The sequence below is a fragment of the Amaranthus tricolor genome, chromosome 8, assembly GCF_026212465.1.
Source record: "Amaranthus tricolor cultivar Red isolate AtriRed21 chromosome 8, ASM2621246v1, whole genome shotgun sequence".
NCBI classification, from domain to species: Eukaryota; Viridiplantae; Streptophyta; class Magnoliopsida; order Caryophyllales; family Amaranthaceae; genus Amaranthus; species Amaranthus tricolor.
Genome location: NC_080054.1, coordinates 24152897 through 24171574, shown reverse-complemented (window position 1 = coordinate 24171574; position 18678 = coordinate 24152897). Strand labels below are relative to the sequence as shown.

The 18678-nt window shown below is 33.8% G+C and overlaps 1 protein-coding gene across 2 annotated transcripts; it reads left to right on the top strand.

Moving 5' to 3' along the window:
* Nucleotides 1–4274: 4274 nt before the first annotated feature.
* Nucleotides 4275–18200, top strand: LOC130821386 (choline/ethanolaminephosphotransferase 1). Of its 2 annotated transcripts, none has more exons than XM_057687132.1 (20): nucleotides 4275–4512; nucleotides 4666–4836; nucleotides 5012–5021; nucleotides 5141–5191; nucleotides 5936–6013; nucleotides 9048–9123; nucleotides 9538–9560; nucleotides 9632–9732; nucleotides 10111–10205; nucleotides 10786–10854; nucleotides 14026–14095; nucleotides 14312–14375; nucleotides 14468–14508; nucleotides 14580–14664; nucleotides 15040–15102; nucleotides 15948–16006; nucleotides 16086–16138; nucleotides 16437–16509; nucleotides 17719–17772; nucleotides 17851–18200. In XM_057687132.1, the coding sequence occupies exons 2-19, from the start codon at nucleotides 4700–4702 to the stop codon at nucleotides 17738–17740; spliced, it is 1170 nt and encodes a 389-aa protein (XP_057543115.1). In that variant the 5' UTR covers nucleotides 4275–4512; nucleotides 4666–4699; the 3' UTR covers nucleotides 17741–17772; nucleotides 17851–18200. The 2 variants fall into 2 exon arrangements, with proteins under 2 accessions (XP_057543115.1, XP_057543113.1); XM_057687130.1 differs by having other exon boundaries at nucleotides 17842–18200.
* The last annotated feature ends 478 nt before the right edge of the window (nucleotides 18201–18678 follow it).

Below are 18678 nucleotides of genomic sequence, written 5' to 3'. Positions count from 1 at the left end.
TACAAGGCATCCCACCGCCTTGTGACACAGAGGGAGAGCTTCATCACAGCTCACGCAAGGGTTGGGAACCCAAGAACTGGTTGGAGATCAACTGGCGCCATATCGCTCGTTGGGATCACAAGCTAGAGCTGCTGGCCCAAGGTGCACCGATCGATGCTGTAGGCGCACCTACTTCGGCGGATTATATGCCGTGGTTCCTCTCCATCACTCGTCGATGGATGACACCACGAGGCATCATCGCAGCCGCCCAGTACGCTCCCGCAGCACCGACGATGACACAGTTTGTAAGTATTCTTCCATATTGATTATTATCTATAGAACTTACATATTATAGATGTCATTAACTCCAAATTGAATGCAGGCACAGGGCATTGCAACTGTCATCAGCTCCAGCCAGGAGGAGCCTGTATGGGAGATTGCCCAAGGCATACTCCTAGCGACATAGTTTCAGCACTTCATTCCATAAGTCGTTGTGCCTAACACCACTATGGACGCTCAGGGGTCATCTCCTCATCATGCCGACGTTCATCTTGAGGAGGTAGACTTAACGTGCCCCGACTATGGTGCCGGGTCCTCACAGGGTGCTAGATCATCCCAGTATCAATCACCTCCCCTACCCGAGCGTCATGCGACCGCCTCTTACTATCGTAGGAGGCGTCATAAACCATCACAGTTAGAGAGGGTACGGGAGGAGGATAGCATTAGTATATTGTTTTTATATATTAAACATTAGTAACGTTTTGTATACATTAAATATTTGTAACATGTGGACTGTTGTGTATATTTTGTAATATATATGTAAATGTGTATATGTTTATTGTATTATCACATGTTTATTATGAATGAAATGATGTTAATTACTCAGAGTTTTCGGCGATGAATCATTCCGCCAAGAATTAATTATGCATTTAATCAAAATCAAACAGACAATCATATTCAAATAGGAAAAATGCTCTCGAAGATTCAACACAATTTCATTCATGAACGAATCCATATCAAATTACATAGTTCATTCGTTAAGTTAAACCACCATTGCTAACTAAGGTTGCTTCTTAAATTTTCTCATAATCCTTTCAGTCTCTTTTTTCCTATGTGCCATATCATCTATTTGTCTCTTGATATAAATACCTCATCTTTAAGCTCTTATTTTCCATTTTCAAGCCGTATTATTAAGGCTCTCTGCTATTTGGTACTCTCCGGAGCAATCCATCTAAAGCATGTGCAACCTAATCCTTCAACCAATTAGAAAGGACAAGCAACAAAACACGGCCAGGATCGATGTCGCTCCAATCTGTATTAATCTCAACTTCATAACCACAATCACAAAGTTCTTCAATAGAACGCTCCTGTGACATCTACGGAACACATATGATATAGTAACATAAGTAAACATTAAAAAATAATATTAACATTTATAAATTGAGAATAATACTAACATAATACTTTATGTTATCTTCAAAATCAATTAACTAGAACAAGAATGATGGAGTTTGGATACAATGAAGTAGGGAAATGATGGAGTTATTTATTGAACATAATAACAATGGCTATTTTCAATTTTATAACGACTATTTTTCAATTTTACAACGGCTAGTTTAAATCATACAAAAAAGTCAATAAAAGTCAAACATTTGTTCGCTGTTAGTAACAGCGAATAGAAGTAAACCTGGTCAAACCAGGTCAAGCCTTTGTTTGCTGTTATTAACAGTGAACAAATTTTTGACCTAGTTTGACCAGGTTTGCTGTAAGTAACAGCGACTTCACACTTGACTTAATTTTTTACCATTTCCTTTAATTCACTGTTAACAACAACGAGTATACACCAAGCCTAGCTTTGGAGCCAAAGACGCTTATTTTGGGAAATAAGTTTGAACTAAGCTTGTTTTTTGACTAAAGTTATTAAAGACTTATTTTTTTCAAATTTTCCTCGCAATTTCTACTAATACACACGAACATTATCAATAAGGAGTTACTCCGACTTACTAATAGAGTCCATCTCGCGAAACATTGAAATAATTAAGCAATTTTAACAAAAAAATAAAAAAATGAGCTTCAGTTAAACTTAATTTCAAAAATAGTGTTTTTATGTCCGAACCTAAGGTTTGGTATGTTCGCAGTTATTAACTGCGAACAAAAAAATTGGTCAAAAAAGTCAAAATTGTTTGTTCGCAGTTAGTAAGTGCGAATAAAAGGGAGATAATGTCATAACGTTAGAAGGGACGGGGAAGTGGAAGTCATGTTTGTTTGCAGTTACTAATTGCGAACAACAATGTTTTTTTTCGTCCCTTTTAAAGTCATGACATTGTCTCACTTTTGTTCGCAATTATTAAGTGCGAGCAAACAATTTTGATTTTTTTGACCAATTTTTTTGTTCGCAGTTATTAACTGCGAACATACCTAACCTTAGACTCGAACATAAAAATGCTTATTTTTGGAATTAAATTTACCCAAAGTTTTTTTTTTTTTAAAAAAATTGCTTAATGTTTTCAAATTCCTATCTCGCAAGGCAGACTTGTGTGTGATCCAATTCTATCCATTTGTAACCATATTTTATGAAAGTGAACGGTACCACTAACAAACATAGCAAGGAGCGATCTCAACTGGTTTAATACCACAACGTACCTATGTTTAGAAAATTTGAAAAAAGTAAGATAAATAAACAACTTAATTCCAAAAATAAGGTTCGTGAAAACTTATTTCCCAAAATAAGCGTCCGTACATCCAAGCCTAGCATCGGGATAAGTTGCTGTTAGTAACAGCGAAAGAGGAAAAAAAAAAAAAGAAAAATAAAAACCTCAAAGTCGCTGTTAGTAACAGCGAATGAGGAAAAAAAAAATTAAAACCCCAAAGTCGCTGTTAGTAACAGCGACTTTAAGGTTAACTGATAACTTCTTAATCTCGTAGGTTGGAATGAGGAAGTAACTGAGAACTGAAAACTTAAAAAACATTAAGTCGCTGTTACTAACAGCGACTTAAAAAAAAAAAATATATATATTTTTTTATTTTTATTTTTTTTAAGTCGCTGTTACTAACAACGACTTTGGGCTTTTAATTTTTTATTTTTTTTAGGTCGCTGTTACTAACAGCGACTTTGGGCTTTTAATTTTTTTTTTTTCACTTTCGCTGTTACTAACAGCGACTCTACCCGAAGCTAGGATTTGATGTACGGAAGCTTATTTTGGGACATAAGTTTTTTCCAATCTTATATTTGGAATTAAGTAGATAAATAATCTCGTTTTTTTCAATCTTTCCCTATGTTTATTGGTCTTCATTGGTATGACAACAGTTCAATCTAGAGACTAATTGCTTAATTGATTTTGCAATCCATTGTTTTATTAATTTAACATTTACAAATTATTCTGAGAGACGGTCTCTTTGAGAGACTAAATCTACTTGGGTCGGCCCATAAAGAAAAATATAGAGTAACTTATTTGGTGGGCATTAAGGATATCCTAAGTACTGCACGCTTACTTAGTGGGCATTAAGAATATGATAAGTATGCATTAAGGATACAATAAGTAGACATTAAGGATGATGTAAGTACGCATTAAGGATGATATAAGTAGGCATTAAGAATACTATAAGTAAGCATTTTCAAGGATATTGTAAGCAGACATTAAGGATACGGTAAGTAGGCATTAATAATGATGTAAGTAGGCATTAAAGATACATTAAGTAAACATTAAAATTTAATAAATTAGGCCTAAGAGACGTCTCTCAGAGAAACGGTCTCCTGGAGACCGGCTGAACAACATTGTCATTAAACATTTTTTTTACTAGATAGGGTGAGGGATTAAAAAGTTACAAATCAATCAAAGCCAATACCTTATACAGAAAAATGATACTTAATCAACTAAAATAGCACCATATTCTTTTTTTTTTCTTTAAACATGGAAGTAGAATATAGACATATAGAAGTATTCCATAATAATCCCCTCATGGAAGTAAAAAATATAAGTTAATGACGGTAATTTGTAAATCACCATAAAAGACCTAAGAAAAACTAATAAATAATTAAAATGAAAAAAGAAAACAAAATCATTAAAATTATAGACCTATCACCTATAAGTACTTATAATTGGTAAATCACGGTTATTTACCTAGCAAACATTTCATGAAAAAGACAAGCAACATGCAATTTTAGTATTTCTTTATTATTAATATTAATTAATATTAATTAATAATATGGAGTATATTTTATAGCGTTTGCTGCAATATCTTAAACGCTAAGCTGTCACTTACCAAGTTGCCTGAAAATGACAAGCAACGATTCAATTTTGTATTTCTTTATTATTTCGCCTTCATTTTTTTAATCTTTCTCCTCAAAAAGGCAAAATCGAATCAACGTAAAAAAAAATTTCATAACTTTGCTAACAAAGTGAAAATTTTGAACCGATCCCACATAAATTCCCATTTCCCTTTCCCCCTCATTTATTCCATTCATAATTCGTATATCAATTCTTCAACTTGTTAAAATTTAATCGGTTTCTACATCAATTAAGTTCATTTCAGGTCTAATGTATTTCAATTATTATTTTTATAATAGCTATAGAAGATTAAAATATTCGTGATTGATATTGTGAATTTGATACTGTATTATTCATTGCGAATTTCCCAATTTAAGGATCTAAAAATTAGGGTTTGTTGTGTTGTTTGGTGCAATAGGTTGTTGATTATATTGAATTGAAGGAAAAGAAGAATGGGGTATATTGGGTCTCATGGTATTGCTGCTCTACATAGATACAAGTATAGTGGTGTAGATCATTCTTATGTTGCCAAATATGTTTTACAACCTTTCTGGACTCGTTTCGTTCATTTCTTCCCTCTTTGGATGCCGTAAGTTTCTGCTTTATCAATCACATTCTATCTTTTAAATGGGTTTTATTGGAGTAAAATTATTGGGGTTATCGATTTTGTTCTAAAATTAGGTTTGCTTAATTTTACTGTATTATCAAATTTGCTGACTTTCTACCTTTCATCTTGCAATTGTTCTTTATGGATGCTTCTTCAGTCCAAATATGGTAATTCTTACTTTCATGTTATTTTCTTACTAGAAATTCTGCCACTCCTTTTATGATATTTCTATATTTTGGCGAATTGTATGTGCATTGTCTGAGAGGTACCTCTTTTTTGGGTGCAGATAACACTCACAGGATTCATGTTCTTAATGACTTCTGCCTTACTTGGATATGTAAGTGATAAATTTTTACTTTTTTTAATTTGTTTTTGCAATCTTATTGTCCATTTTCAATGGAACCAAGGATTTATAGCTTTCTGGCTAGTAAAATTACTTAAATAATATACATTTTTATATACTTGCAACTGTAGATTAAACAACCTCTTTGTTTTTTACAAGGAATAGGCTGCACAAATTTGACCTTTCCTAGGTTGAAGCCATTTAATGGCATTAGAGTAATGAAATGTTGTTGATTTGTAATATTGGTTGTTCAAAAGAGTTTCCAGTCAAATGTACTCTTCCGTGTGCATATGTATTATGTTCTCTGATAATTATGCAAGGCATTTTCAACAGTTAATACATTGATAAAAGGAATCATTCTTTTTACCTAAAGGGCTCTTGTTAACTAGTTGCACCGACATATCTATTATGTGAAAATCATCATTAATTTTGTCTAGTAGCGAAGGAAATTTCAATATGACCCTTGTTTAGAGATGAATGGTGGAATCCACAAATAAAGTAGTGGAATTGTTAAAATAGCAATACAAGCAATAGAGAGGGCAAGTAAAAAAGAAAATAGAGGAAGTTCTCATAGATTTGCTTTTATATGTTTTAAATTTAATCCTGTAAATTATCCTAGCCTTGGATGATAGTATTCTTTGAGATGGTTGAGTTGTCTTTGTTTGATAATGTCTGTGCTTGCTGACTTATTAATTTATTTTGTTGCTTTAATGACTGTTTCATTGTCATCATTTTCAGATATATTCGCCTCATTTGGATTCTCCACCACCTAGATGGGTTCATTTCATGCATGGATTACTACTCTTTTTATACCAGGTTTATTTTTATTCTATGAGTGACTTGATAACACGACTTTGGTTTGTTAAAGTTTTCCTGATTTTGTTGTCACTTCTTGTTTTGTGCTTCAGTATTTGGTGTTCTCTTATTTCATATTTTTCTTGCTCTCTTAGCCTTGCATAATTGCATGTTTGACTTTTATTGACGAAAATGCTTGAAGGGAAAATTTTTCAGATGTAATAAGGGATTTGTGATGGGTTTATTGAAGACATTTATATGCTCCTTGATACATAGAAATGGAGTATTGCTTGTTATAGGCTCCTATAGAATGTGCATATTGTCAACACCTTCCAGCGTTTTTGATGGAGCATTGATGTAGCTTTTTGATGTCTTAAAATCTATGTACCAGCCTCCGCAAGTGCGCTTTTTATGTGGAAAATATGGTAGCCCTCCCGGCCTCACACAATCATGCTAATGTTTTTGTAGAGCATTGATGTTAAAATTTTTATTTGGAGATGATGTGTGCTTGAAATGTGCACTAGATTTCCTATAGTAGAATTTTGATCCTGCAAATCCCTTATGATACACCATATTTGGCTCAATTATTGATAGTGAATAGATCCGCCATTTGTTGAAAATTTTCTTCGGATTCCAACTTGGTGTAATGTGTATCCCCCCTTGTTTCAGTCATGGAATAGATGAAACTAGTAAGAAAATGAATTTTGTTCAAGAATGAATTCTTATCGGAACCGCCCATATTTGGTTCCAAAGGTTAATTTCCCTTCAATGTTATGTTTAAATTTTAGTTTTACAGTCTTTGGAGGAAGATTATGTGCTTTTTGTATTTTGTGGTGAACAAAGAGTATTGTTATTTGCTTTCAATTTTTTTTAATTTTCTATTTGGAATAAGTAACTTTTCTATTTGTTGTTTTGGAATGGAATTCACTTCTTTTCTTGAGATTTTCCACCAAGTTTACTTATTAACTTAAATAAAGTAACTTTCTCAGCTTTCATTAGAGCTAGGGCACTAACATTTAACAAATTTTAATTAGTTTAATAATTCAAATATATTTTATTCTTTACTTTAATTTGTAGCACTTCTTTTATTTGGAAGTTTGCAAGTGCAAGGATTTTGTCAACTTCCTATTACTTTCACGTTTTGTGAACTACATAATACATTCTTTTTTTCAGATTTTTATTTTATTTTTTTGAATCATATCTAAAAAAACGTAAAATTTCTTTCCAAGTTCTAGTACCTGTACCACTACCAAATTTCCCTATTTTTCTCCTTTGGCATTATTTTTCCAACCTTGGGCCTCATCAAATAATGTTCCGGCAAATTCATCATTTCCTTCACTTCGTCTCATACATTCCAACCCTCAAATCAAACCAATTTTTAAAAATAAGTGAACACAATTTTAAGCCTTCAAGTGAAATTAAGGAAGAGTCTTTGCTAGAGTGCTTGGAAATTGGAATACCTTGTGTCCGGATGAGCTTGCCCTGCACATCCAAACAAGCTGTCACATTTTTTTCTGCTGAGAATGGGATAGATTTATAAGGACCGAGGAGTATCTATGATTTCAACTATTAATCTACTGTCTTGTGTATGAATTTAGGCAATTAAAATTAGGGGACTATTTTATAAATAAAATCAGGGTTTGCAAAATTATGGAAATCTGTTCAATAGATAAAATAATAATCAATAAACAATTCAACTAATTATGAGAAAAAGTACTGTTATGCTCATGAGTTTTGTTCCTCATGTCAATAAATTTACATTTTATCAAGAAGATAACCAGATTGACTCCATTCTCCTTCATTCATCTTTGCTCCTTGAAACACTCTTTCCCAATTTAGGCTTAAAATCTCATAGTGGAACTAATTTTATGAATCAAGAATATGTACTTTTTAAGTTCTGAAAGCATTACTTTGGGAAATATTTTGGTAGATAAAGTTAAAATGTATGCTACAACAATGTCAAAGCTTTAATCCTAAAAGATTGGAGTTAAGATGAATAACGTGGTGAAATTTGACAGGAAAAAGGCTCTGGTGGGGCTATATCCAGAAAAAATGAGTCAGGGAATTTGATTGTGGTACTACCAGAAAGGTTTTGTAAAACTTGAAAGCTGCCAAAAATTCTATTTACAAATTACTACCTATAGACTATTTATGCTCATAACATTCCACCCCTGTCTCTTACTTTCCTTAAAACTACCCAATGTGCAAATTGCCCTACCTACTTTTTTCATTGGCTAGAATGGGAAGTAGCTTCCAGGCACCACTTTCTCAAACCTTCTTGTTTTACTGAATTATAGTTTCTAATGACCACAGGTAATCACAGTGCTCTGATTTTTTGCTCTTTGAACATTATATAGAGCCTACTTTGAATGAGGGTGATGTTATGAGCATGTTTTTTTGTGACTACAGACATTTGGTTACTCTTTAATTTTTATGAATCTTTCCATTTCACGGATTTGTTATCCAAGAAGTTCTATATTTTCTTGAAAGTAGGCACCAGTATTTGTTATTCATTTATCCTAACAGATTCACTGTGATTCTGTGAGGCATGTACTACAATGATTCAACTTGTTAGTTATGACATTTAAACTTGCAATGCATATTGGTGGGTGTTTTGTACTTCTCTACTTGAGTTCTCAACTTTTCGTGCTGGTTCATTCTGAAACTATCTCCTAATTTTCCTGCACGTGTTGAGGGCTGGATTGTCTGTTTCTAGGTTTCTAGAGACTTTGTCATTGGAGGCATCCTAACTAGCTTCTGTTTATTATTTTGTATTATGGGAGAGATGAGTTCCGTCTGATTCTTGTTTTGTCTAGCTTCTAAGTTGACCCAGAGTCACAGTATTGCGTTAGTTTGTAGATTCAATGCCGAATAGGGGAGCTGTTATTTGTGCAGCAACCAAGGAGTGATTTTCGCAGTTAGTGTGATTTTAAGTGTAATCCTGTTTAATGCTTAGTTTTAAAGTCTCTCAAATACTTGGCACTTAAAATTATTGTTAATTGTACTGCTTTTGAATCAATATGTTGTATCTTATTCTCATTTGATTAAATTCCAGACATTTGATGCTGTGGATGGGAAGCAAGCAAGACGTACCAACTCCTCAAGCCCATTGGGCGAGCTTTTTGACCATGGCAAGTTATATATATATATACATATATTAATTTTTCTCCAATGTCAACTATTTTGTACTCCCTCCGTCTTAGCATCAATTGCTATTTTTGTCAGTCCCACTTATTTTGAATCATTTCTACTTTTGGACAATGATCCACCACTTTTTTTTAATTTCATCCATACATATTAACTCTCTTTTAATTTCATCTACACAATTCAATTTCTCTCTACATTTATTACCCAATATACATGTTTTCTTAAAAACTCTCCATTTTCTTTTTGATGCTAATTCAAAGGGACATGTTGTATTTCATATCCCAATCCAAGTTGTTTTTGCTATTGGCCTATTCTTGTATAAGAATGCCTCTTACTTTTATCTAATGTTTTGAAGCAATGTGATACATTCTTTTAACATATTAAATTCTGCATTGTAGGATGTGATGCTCTCGCTTGTGCTGTAAGTGTTCAGTTTCATTTATGTTTTTTGCTTCAAAGTAGATGGGTACCAATTTCACTTTTTCATCTCAGTTTGAAGCCATGGCTTTTGGGAGTACTGCTATGTGTGGAAGGGCCACCTTCTGGTTTTGGGTGATTGCAGCTGTTCCATTTTATGGTGCAACATGGGAACAGTATGTGATCTAAATTTTGCTACTTGCATTTAAAAAATTTGGGATGTATGTTGATTCTTTCATTTGGCTATTTATTGAATTTTTGTACAGAATTATGGGAGTGGTATCGTTGAGCATTTCCTTCCTTTTCATTCGTCAGTATTTTGCTCTGAAATATGAACTTTGAAGCATAATTTTTTATGATGCCTTTTTTAATACTTTTCAAAAGATTAAATTGTACTTGATTGATTCTTTATAAAAGACTAAGGGTTCAGCTGCGTACCGTTGCTCTTTATGTTGAGTTGATATCTAGTGTTCTTGTCAATTGCTGGAACATGCCTTTATTGGTCAGCTAATTCTTATTGTTTTGACTGCTGTTTTTTTGCTTGTGATATTCAGCTACTTTACGAATACTCTAATCCTTCCCGTAATCAATGGACCTACTGAAGGTCTCATGCTGATCTACTGTTGTCACTTCTTTACAACCTTTGTCGGTGAGTCATTGCACCCTAGTGAGATACAGCCGAACTGTCATAGCAGTTTTATGCAATATATATAGTTGTAGTATTTAGTTGATTTGACTTCTCATGTACTGCACTATTTTGAAAATAGTTTCTTTTTTTGAATCATTTCATTGTATGAGCGACTTAATAAATGGAAATCTGACTCAATCTTTTCTTTAATTACTCATAAGATCAATCATGATACTTTGGGATGTTTGTATGCAGTTGACTGTTGTGGATGATTATGCTCAGTGCAAGCATATATTACTGTGTTTTCTCCTGGATTATGGGGTTGATGATGGTAGTTACTAGTGGCAGGATTTGATATTCTAATGTAGTTGCTTTAGCATATTTCTTAGAGTATTTGGACTTTAAAGAATAAGCATTGGACATTCATGCGTATAGATTTAATAGACTAATAAAATATTGATCACAATAGTGAGGAGATAGGGTATTTTTGTTGGAGGGTGCAATTGATTGAATTGTTTACCACCAGTTTTAGTTGCTGCATTCATTTGAAAAATGACTTTGTTGCTGTCAATACTCATTCCTAAACTTTGCTGCTTACTAGGTGCTGAATGGTGGGCTCAACAGTTTGGAACATCAATACCCTTCTTGAGCTGGGTGCCCTTTTTTAACGGTAATATTGCAAGCACCAGAGGACATCTTCCGTAGCTGTTATGTTCGATAATTTATAATAACATCACTGAAGTTCCTTCTCACGCATTTTATATACGTAAAGTACATGATTTCTTGTTTTATAAGACCATGGGTAGATGACTTTGGAACAATCATTTGCTTGTGTTCCATTTATATTGAGGAACTCATGATTATTAAAATTCTTAGATTGCTTAGCTTTGTGTAATATGATTGTTCGGTACAACAATGCATAAGCCTTAGTCCCAAAAGATTTCAATAGATTAGGTCCTATGGTCCTCTTCATGGATTCTGCTTCTCCATTCAGTTCGATTTCCACCATCTCAACCTGTAAATCTAAATCCTTCATATACTTTTCTACACTTTCCTTACAGATTATCTTCGGTTTACCTCGCCTTTTTTTTAAATCTTTCAAATGCCAACTTTCTTTCTCCCTTACTAGCTCACCAACACTCCTTCCTTGCACATGCCCAACCATCTTAAACTATTCTCTTTCATCTTCTTAAAATATGCTTCTAAACCCTTTAATATGTCTTTGTTTCAAATTCTTTCCCTCAAAATGTCCACTCATTAATCTATGCATTTGCATTTCCGCTACTTATATCTTCTTACAAGGGTCCAATTTAAAAGTCCAACATTAATTCATATAGATTCATATAGTAATAATGGTCTAATAAATGGTTGTTCAATTAAACTCTTCCTTTAGCTTTAAGGGCCCACTTCGAATGGCAACGCTCTATTTTTGCCATTCTCTAGGTCATATCTTGATGGATATCTAAACCACTCTAAAAATGGATCCATGGTATCTTGAAGCATCCACTTGGAGCAACTTTTTTCTTTTCTAACTTTATAGTGTCTTTATTTATCACATTTGTGCTACATCGACACTATATGCACTTTATCTTACTCCGAATTAATTAAAACTCTTGTGACTCCAACTCTTATCTCCACTGTTCGAGGTTAGCGTTTACCCCATTTACGGACTCGTAAACTAAAACAATGTCGGCAATAAACAATATGAACCAAGACACATCTCCTTGTAATGATCATGTTATTCTATCTGTCTCTTCTCCACATGTCCTAACATTTATCTACACTTCTCGATACATATCTTGTGCTATATTAATCATTAATGTACTTTCTCGAAATACCCATCTTTATCATTTCTCACCAAAGTACTTCTCTTGATACCTTGTTGTATACCTTTTATTAAGTCAATGAATACCATGTGCACGTCTTTTTTTGTAAATCTATAATATTTCATCATTTGTCTCATCAAATGGATTGCCTCCATTATAGATATTATTATTAGTACTATGTAAGGCCAAATGCTCTTTGTAAGCAACATTTCTCCACAATGATTTATTTTGGTTCATGTATCCGATCCCATATTATTGGGAATTTGGGATTAATGCTTTAGCATCATTATGTATGCATTGTTCCCTTCTATGTATCATGGCCTATTTTAATAGATGTAGCTAACAAATTGACAACTGGCTCTTTCCTGTTGGACCATAGTCTAGTGGATTGAGTTTGCATGTAAAGGTAGATTGAGTTTCCATCTCAATCAACTATAGACATACAATGTAAATTGTTCTATGTGACGCATTCTTTTGTAGACACTAGACAGTCTGGATAATACAGATTGGTAACGTGTCAGAATGTTGCGCTATGGTCTATTGTAATAGGTGCAGCTAATAACATGTGTTCCAATACACCATATCCATAGTGCAAAAATCTCGGATGCGGTCGCAAAATTACTTCAATGGTCTTGTGGATGGTTCCACAATTTTTGTGGCCATCGCGGTAACCTCAAAAACTTTTGCAATGCAATCCCCATGCGGTGATGCTGTCTGATATTTTGCAGTATGGAGACACCTTCCTTGTGCACCTGAGCGTATGGATTTATATGCTCTTCAGGTAGTACTAGCACTGGCTTATACTCTAAAGAATATTACCTTATATAGATAGGTACAGAGCATGAATGAAGCAAAACATCACTTTACCAATGTTTCTAATGGAGTTACCAAAGATCTTTTTAAACCAAGGCCTCTTTACAAATCAAATTCTAGGTTACAGATTGAGTAAGATGTTCCTGCATCCACTTATTCATTAAATACTTAGTTGCAGACTTGCAGTTGCTTACTGATAGTGACTATACTAGTTGAAAGTAGTGTACTTTGTCATTTCAGATTGTTATGTTTTTGCAAACAAACTCAAAATATCTATATCTTAGTTAAAATGCTGTCATTGAGACATAGTGCTCCTGTGAAGTTTCACTGTTGGGGTTTTATGCAATATTTTTTTTGCATTACTTACTAGCTCATGGAAGTTCATAATTGTAGTTCAACAGCTGTTATTTGTTATATTTTCATTAAAAGATGCCATAGGTTGGTTATCATGAGTCAAAATTAGTGGAAAATGAAATACTTTGCATGTACTAATTTTCAACATTGACATTCTTGCGGATGTTGAGTTTCATATTTGTACTCTGGAAGGACATTAGTAAATCCAATAAGAGGAGTTCAAAAATCATTACAATGATGATGTTTTAATATAGAAGGATTTCTCCCTTAATTTCATAGTTCTTGGCATATATAGTAGCACTCTAGTGTGCGCGGAGGGAGCATACAGAAAATGGTGAGCAAGTGGATTGAAGATAAGTGAAAAAAGCAGAAAGTGTGAAGAAAACTATGGACTACGTGTATGTAAATGTAAATAACACTAAGAATGGAGGGCGTACTATTGATGCGTCCTTCTCAATGTTGGTAATTTTTCACAGTGAAGCGATGCCTGCTACAACTTATACTATACTTGCAAGTTGCAAGATCAATCTTGAAGAGTCTTATTCTGTAGTAATTCGGTTAGTGATCAATATCCCTATTCTACATCCCATATAAAGCCTTTTTTATACGAAAAGAACTAAAAGTTGACTGGCCATAAAAGCTGTGGGTTTTGTTCTCTTTGGTTCTTTTACTTGGAACTATTTTTTTTTTCTTTTGGTTATTTATATTTCTGTTGGTTATCCTGATTTTTTGGTTTTTATGTTTTTGGGTGCAAGTCTTACTTACCTCTTTGATATATCTTCCTTCTGTGTCGTTCTCTCTGCATGTGCCACCGGATGCTGACCCCCTTTTTTTGTTCTCTGCTTCAGGGATTCCAACATATGAAGCTGTACTATACTTAATGATAGCAGTTGGTGTAATACCGACTGTTATATTCAAGTTTGTATTCTTTTCTAAGCATTTTAATCTTATTCATACATTTTGTCTTGCATATTGGGTGTTTTCACATAAATTTTGACTAACTTGCATGTTGAATTGGTAGAACATATGAGGCTGGTTGATCCTTAATAGTTTAATAGTAAATGTTTCATGCTTGGACTTGTTCCATCTGAATTTATCCATTGCAATCTCATCTTAGACACTCTGTCTATGCAGCATACAGAATGTTTACTCCGTGGTTAAATTAAGAAAAGGAAGTATGCTGCTTGCATTAGCTATGGTAATTATCATTGGAAGATTTCTGTTTTTGCTTTCCTTTTACCTTTATTATGTAATTAGCTGTGAACTCACTATTAATGATTTTGATATCAGCTTTACCCATTTGTGGTGCTCATGGTTGGAGTCCTTTTGTGGTATGGTTCACTACCGTAAAATTGCTTTAATGCCCTTGGACCGTCTGTTAGTAATAATTATGCTCGTGCAGGGACTATTTGTCTCCATCTGATCTACTTGGCAACTATCCTCATCTTGTTGTATTGGGAACTGGACTTGCATTTGGTTTCCTAGTGGTAAGTAAATTTCGTCTGGTGAAATTGTTTGGAATTATCTTTAAATTTTATTATTATTTTATTTTATTACTCCCTCCTATTTTAATCAAATGTCCCATTTCCTCTTTTGGCATATTCACATTAAATGTCTTATTTTTTTATTCGGTAACCTTTTTCTCTTACTTGTGCCCTCATGGGATCCCCTGTTTACACAATCACCATTAGATTATCACTTTTTGCCTTACTCACTCCTCCCATGTGATCCTTCCCCTTTTTTTCAAAAAATTGACACATTATCAAATGGGATATTTGATTAGAATTGGAGGGAGTATTATATTTCTCGGGTTATCTATTATTCGATCATAAATTTGCTGATGTAATATTATGTTATTGCAGGGAAGAATGATTTTGTCTCACTTGTGTGATGAGCCGAAGGGTCTCAAAACTAGCATGTGTATGGTATGGCTTTTGATTGATGAATAAAGTTTTCGTATGATATTTTTCTATGTCATGGAAACGTGTATATTCGCTTCTTGCTGGTGGTTTCCTTTGTTTTATAATTTATCAATGTTTTAGTTTGTTTTAGTTTTACACGTCTTTTGAGACAATGAAGCCTTGACGGATGCATTGCTAAATTGGAGTTTTTTTACATATGCTTTGTTTGGAAAAGATTTTGGTCATTTTTTTGTCGATAATGTGATTTATGATTTGTGAAGGAGCTTGTAATCTACCTGTTGGGATTTATAAGAATATGGTTCTCTTTAAGCAGAATTTCAAGAAGTTTGATAAAAGCTTATATGATTAAGATCCCAATGAAGGATAAAAGAGGCATTGATGTTCAAGATTTCTTATATCTTTAGGCTGTTCTAAGGGTTTGCAATTAGGAACACACTTGATTCAGGTGGTAACTGGTAATAATAAAATCCTAGTTATCATCCCATATGAAAGAATGTAAAATCCCATGCAAATGAGTGCACAGCTGGAACTTTAGATTCAATCAATATTTTTAATTAGGAAACAAATAATCATGCTTCATGTATTTTGGATGATATGATAAAAATTTCTCCAACATCCCCTGAAGCGTTGTCCAAGCATTCTTAAGTTTGGATGCAACTGTGGGATTCTACCAGTGGGATGGGCTTTTGGATAAACCAAATAGAAGGATCAAGTGTATATGTTTGTTGAGATATCCTATTGTAGTTGACTGGTCAATGCTCTTTTCTAATACACATTCATTGTGTTTCGTTTCTGATTTTGCAGCGTCATTCTCTATTTTACTAACTCCTGCAAATTATTTGTTTCAGTCTCTTTTGTATCTGCCTCTCGCCATTGCAAACACTTTGACTGCTAGGCTGAATGATGGGTAGGATGTTCACCTGTTGGGTGTTGCTGTTTATCCTCATGATTAGTGATGTTGATGCTTAACTTTAAATCATTCTCAGGGTTGCTTTGGTTGATGAGCTCTTGGTGCTGCTTGGTTATTGTGTTTTTACTGGTATGAAACATTTGACCTTTTCTGTAGCTAGTTATTTTTATTCTTTTGGCCATTCTTACTGAGCATTGTATTTGTTTTCATAGCTGACAGTATTTTGAAGGAATAACGTTTTTAATACGTGGATGACTAGCCTTTTCAAATGAACGTATAATAGATTTTGCTGCTAATTTCCCAAATCTTTGCCCTTGTTTTTTCTGTTAATTTAAAAATTTTATTTGGATATCCAGGAATGTTGTTTCATATTTTTGCATTTAATTTAACTTTGCTTTGCTTGATGGTGCTTTTTGTCTTGGCCAAGCTTGTCTGTACTTGCACTTTGCAACTTCAGTCATTAATGAAATCACAACTGCATTGGGAATCTACTGCTTCAGGTGACTTTCTATCTGAATTTTTTATACAATTGTGCATGTATTCGTGAGTCCATATTGTTTGTCGAATGAGCAGAAACATATTTTGCCTTGCTTTTTTGGAATGAAAGTATAGGAATCATGTAACGTAAATGTTGTCTATATTGACAGTGCACACTAGCACAAGAGTTCTCTATAGGCAACCGCATAGATAACTTGTATGCCTGGTTTGATTCTCAATTTCTCATGTTGTTGGGCGAGGAACAGTTTTAACCCCACATTTTCACAGTTGCCTTGGTGACTATGTTCCATGTGAAAGCAAAAAGTAGGCTTTGAAGTGTAAATAGCTTGGTTCTATTTAATTCATTAAGCCTCAACCGTTAACCTTAGGGATCTGAGTGTTTGCCATCTTTTGTTTATGTTATATATCTTGTATCAGTTTCACTTGTTGATGGTCGACTACCATGAAAACAATGTACGATGATTGATGCTACACCCACATTGTTGCCTCAGGTTTAAAGCTAAAGAGAATAATGACCACTAAGGGTTTTTTATCGTGTAATAATAATGCGGTTTGATTAAACCTATTAATTTTGTGACAAGAATTTGTGTTTTTGGGGTAAGGGAAAAGGAAAAAATTGTTGATGGATAAAGTAAGCATTTTGCAGACTGGCGTCCTTTATTGTTCTAGGTTTAATCCAAGGAGAGAGGATACTAAAAATGCCAAGGCTTGGTCGTTTTTTTATAGAAAATATTCAATTTTTTTGGTTCAAAATTAAATGTCTGGTGTATCTATTTTAGTGTGTGCCATAGTGTAAACAAGGCCGCATCGCATCGCATTGCATTGTAAAGGTTTCCGAAAACAACGAACTGAAATTTCCCGTATTTTAAATGGGTAAAAAGCCCGTGTTTTGGGCCATATCAAGGGATATCTTATGGTTTTGACTGATATCTACATCACGCCCGTTACCGCAATCTCGACTGTTACCACAATTTAACACTATGAACTTCGTGCATATCAAGGATTCGACATGGGGTGCGTGAAGAGTCAACACCACATAGATGATGCGAAATATGCCATAAATAAGAACATTCTTCCTGACATAATTATTTATTTCATTGTAATGCTTCAATTGTTTGGCCGTGTTGGAGATTTGAGCAATAATTGAAGTATGTCATGGCTTGGTATTGTCTTCTACAAGTTCTGACCTGTCTTGTGTTTATGAATTACAGAATTACTAGGAAAGAGGCATGAGGAATGCAGAATGCTCCTGTCTCCAGAATTTGGTAAATTCTTTCCGTCTTATTTATACATTGTACCTTCTTTGACTGCCAAAACTCATTATATAATCTTAGATGGTGCAGGGTAATGCACCGATTGGTTTGGTCGAAATCTTTTGGATCAAGCTTATGAACTGCATAATTTCAACATGTAATGGTTATTATTTACTACTTGCACTACAAAATTGACTAGTATTCTCAACTCTTGGAATAGCCAAGTTGTGTATTCATGTCTCCAACCCAGGAAAAATTGAGGGGTTGGAGAGATAAGAGTACCTTGGTGTAATTTTGGTACTTTCATTGTGTTCACATTTGCTTAAGCTTAGAAATCTTGAGTTTTTGGCCTTTTTATTTTGAGATGTGGTGCTTTCCCTTGGAATTTTGCATGTAAATCTAATGATGCTCCATGTCTATGATACCAAAGATTTCTGACATGTATTTTTCTTGTAATTTCTATATTTAGACTCTACACAAACGTCTGTTTTAATATTTATTTTTTCTTTCCTGAAAGGATCTGCAAGATTGTCTTTTAGATCTTACAACATCTAAAGCAACCACACTATGCTTAAGCAAGTGTTTTATGGCACGGCACTATGCTGTAATCGTATACTCCTCTTCTTTCCGTTATACACTTTACTCAAAGCCACATTATATTATATGAGAAAATTTGAAATAAATAAGTATTTTTAATAAAAGAAATAAAAAAAATGAGATTCGGATAAACTTAATTCCAAAAATAAGCGTTTTCTTGTCCGAGCCTAAGGTTAGGTATGTTCGCAGTTACTAACAGCGAACAAAATAATTGTTAAAATTGTTTGTTCGCAGTTATTAACTGTGAACAAAAGAAAGATAATGTCGTAACGTTAGATGGGACAAAAAATAGAAATTAAGTTTGTTCGCAATTAGTAACTG

What these genes read in the sequence shown, in the direction of transcription:
- LOC130821386 (XM_057687132.1), top strand. Translation starts at nt 4,700, where the DNA reads ATGGGGTATATTGGGTCTCATGGTATTGCTGCTCTACATAGATACAAG. An exon ending in ATGGTTGGAGTCCTTTTGTG is followed by an intron (nt 14,509 to 14,579) that starts GTATGGTTCACT and finishes ATGCTCGTGCAG; the next exon opens with GGACTATTTGTCTCCATCTG. An exon ending in TTGCATTTGGTTTCCTAGTG is followed by an intron (nt 14,665 to 15,039) that starts GTAAGTAAATTT and finishes ATGTTATTGCAG; the next exon opens with GGAAGAATGATTTTGTCTCA.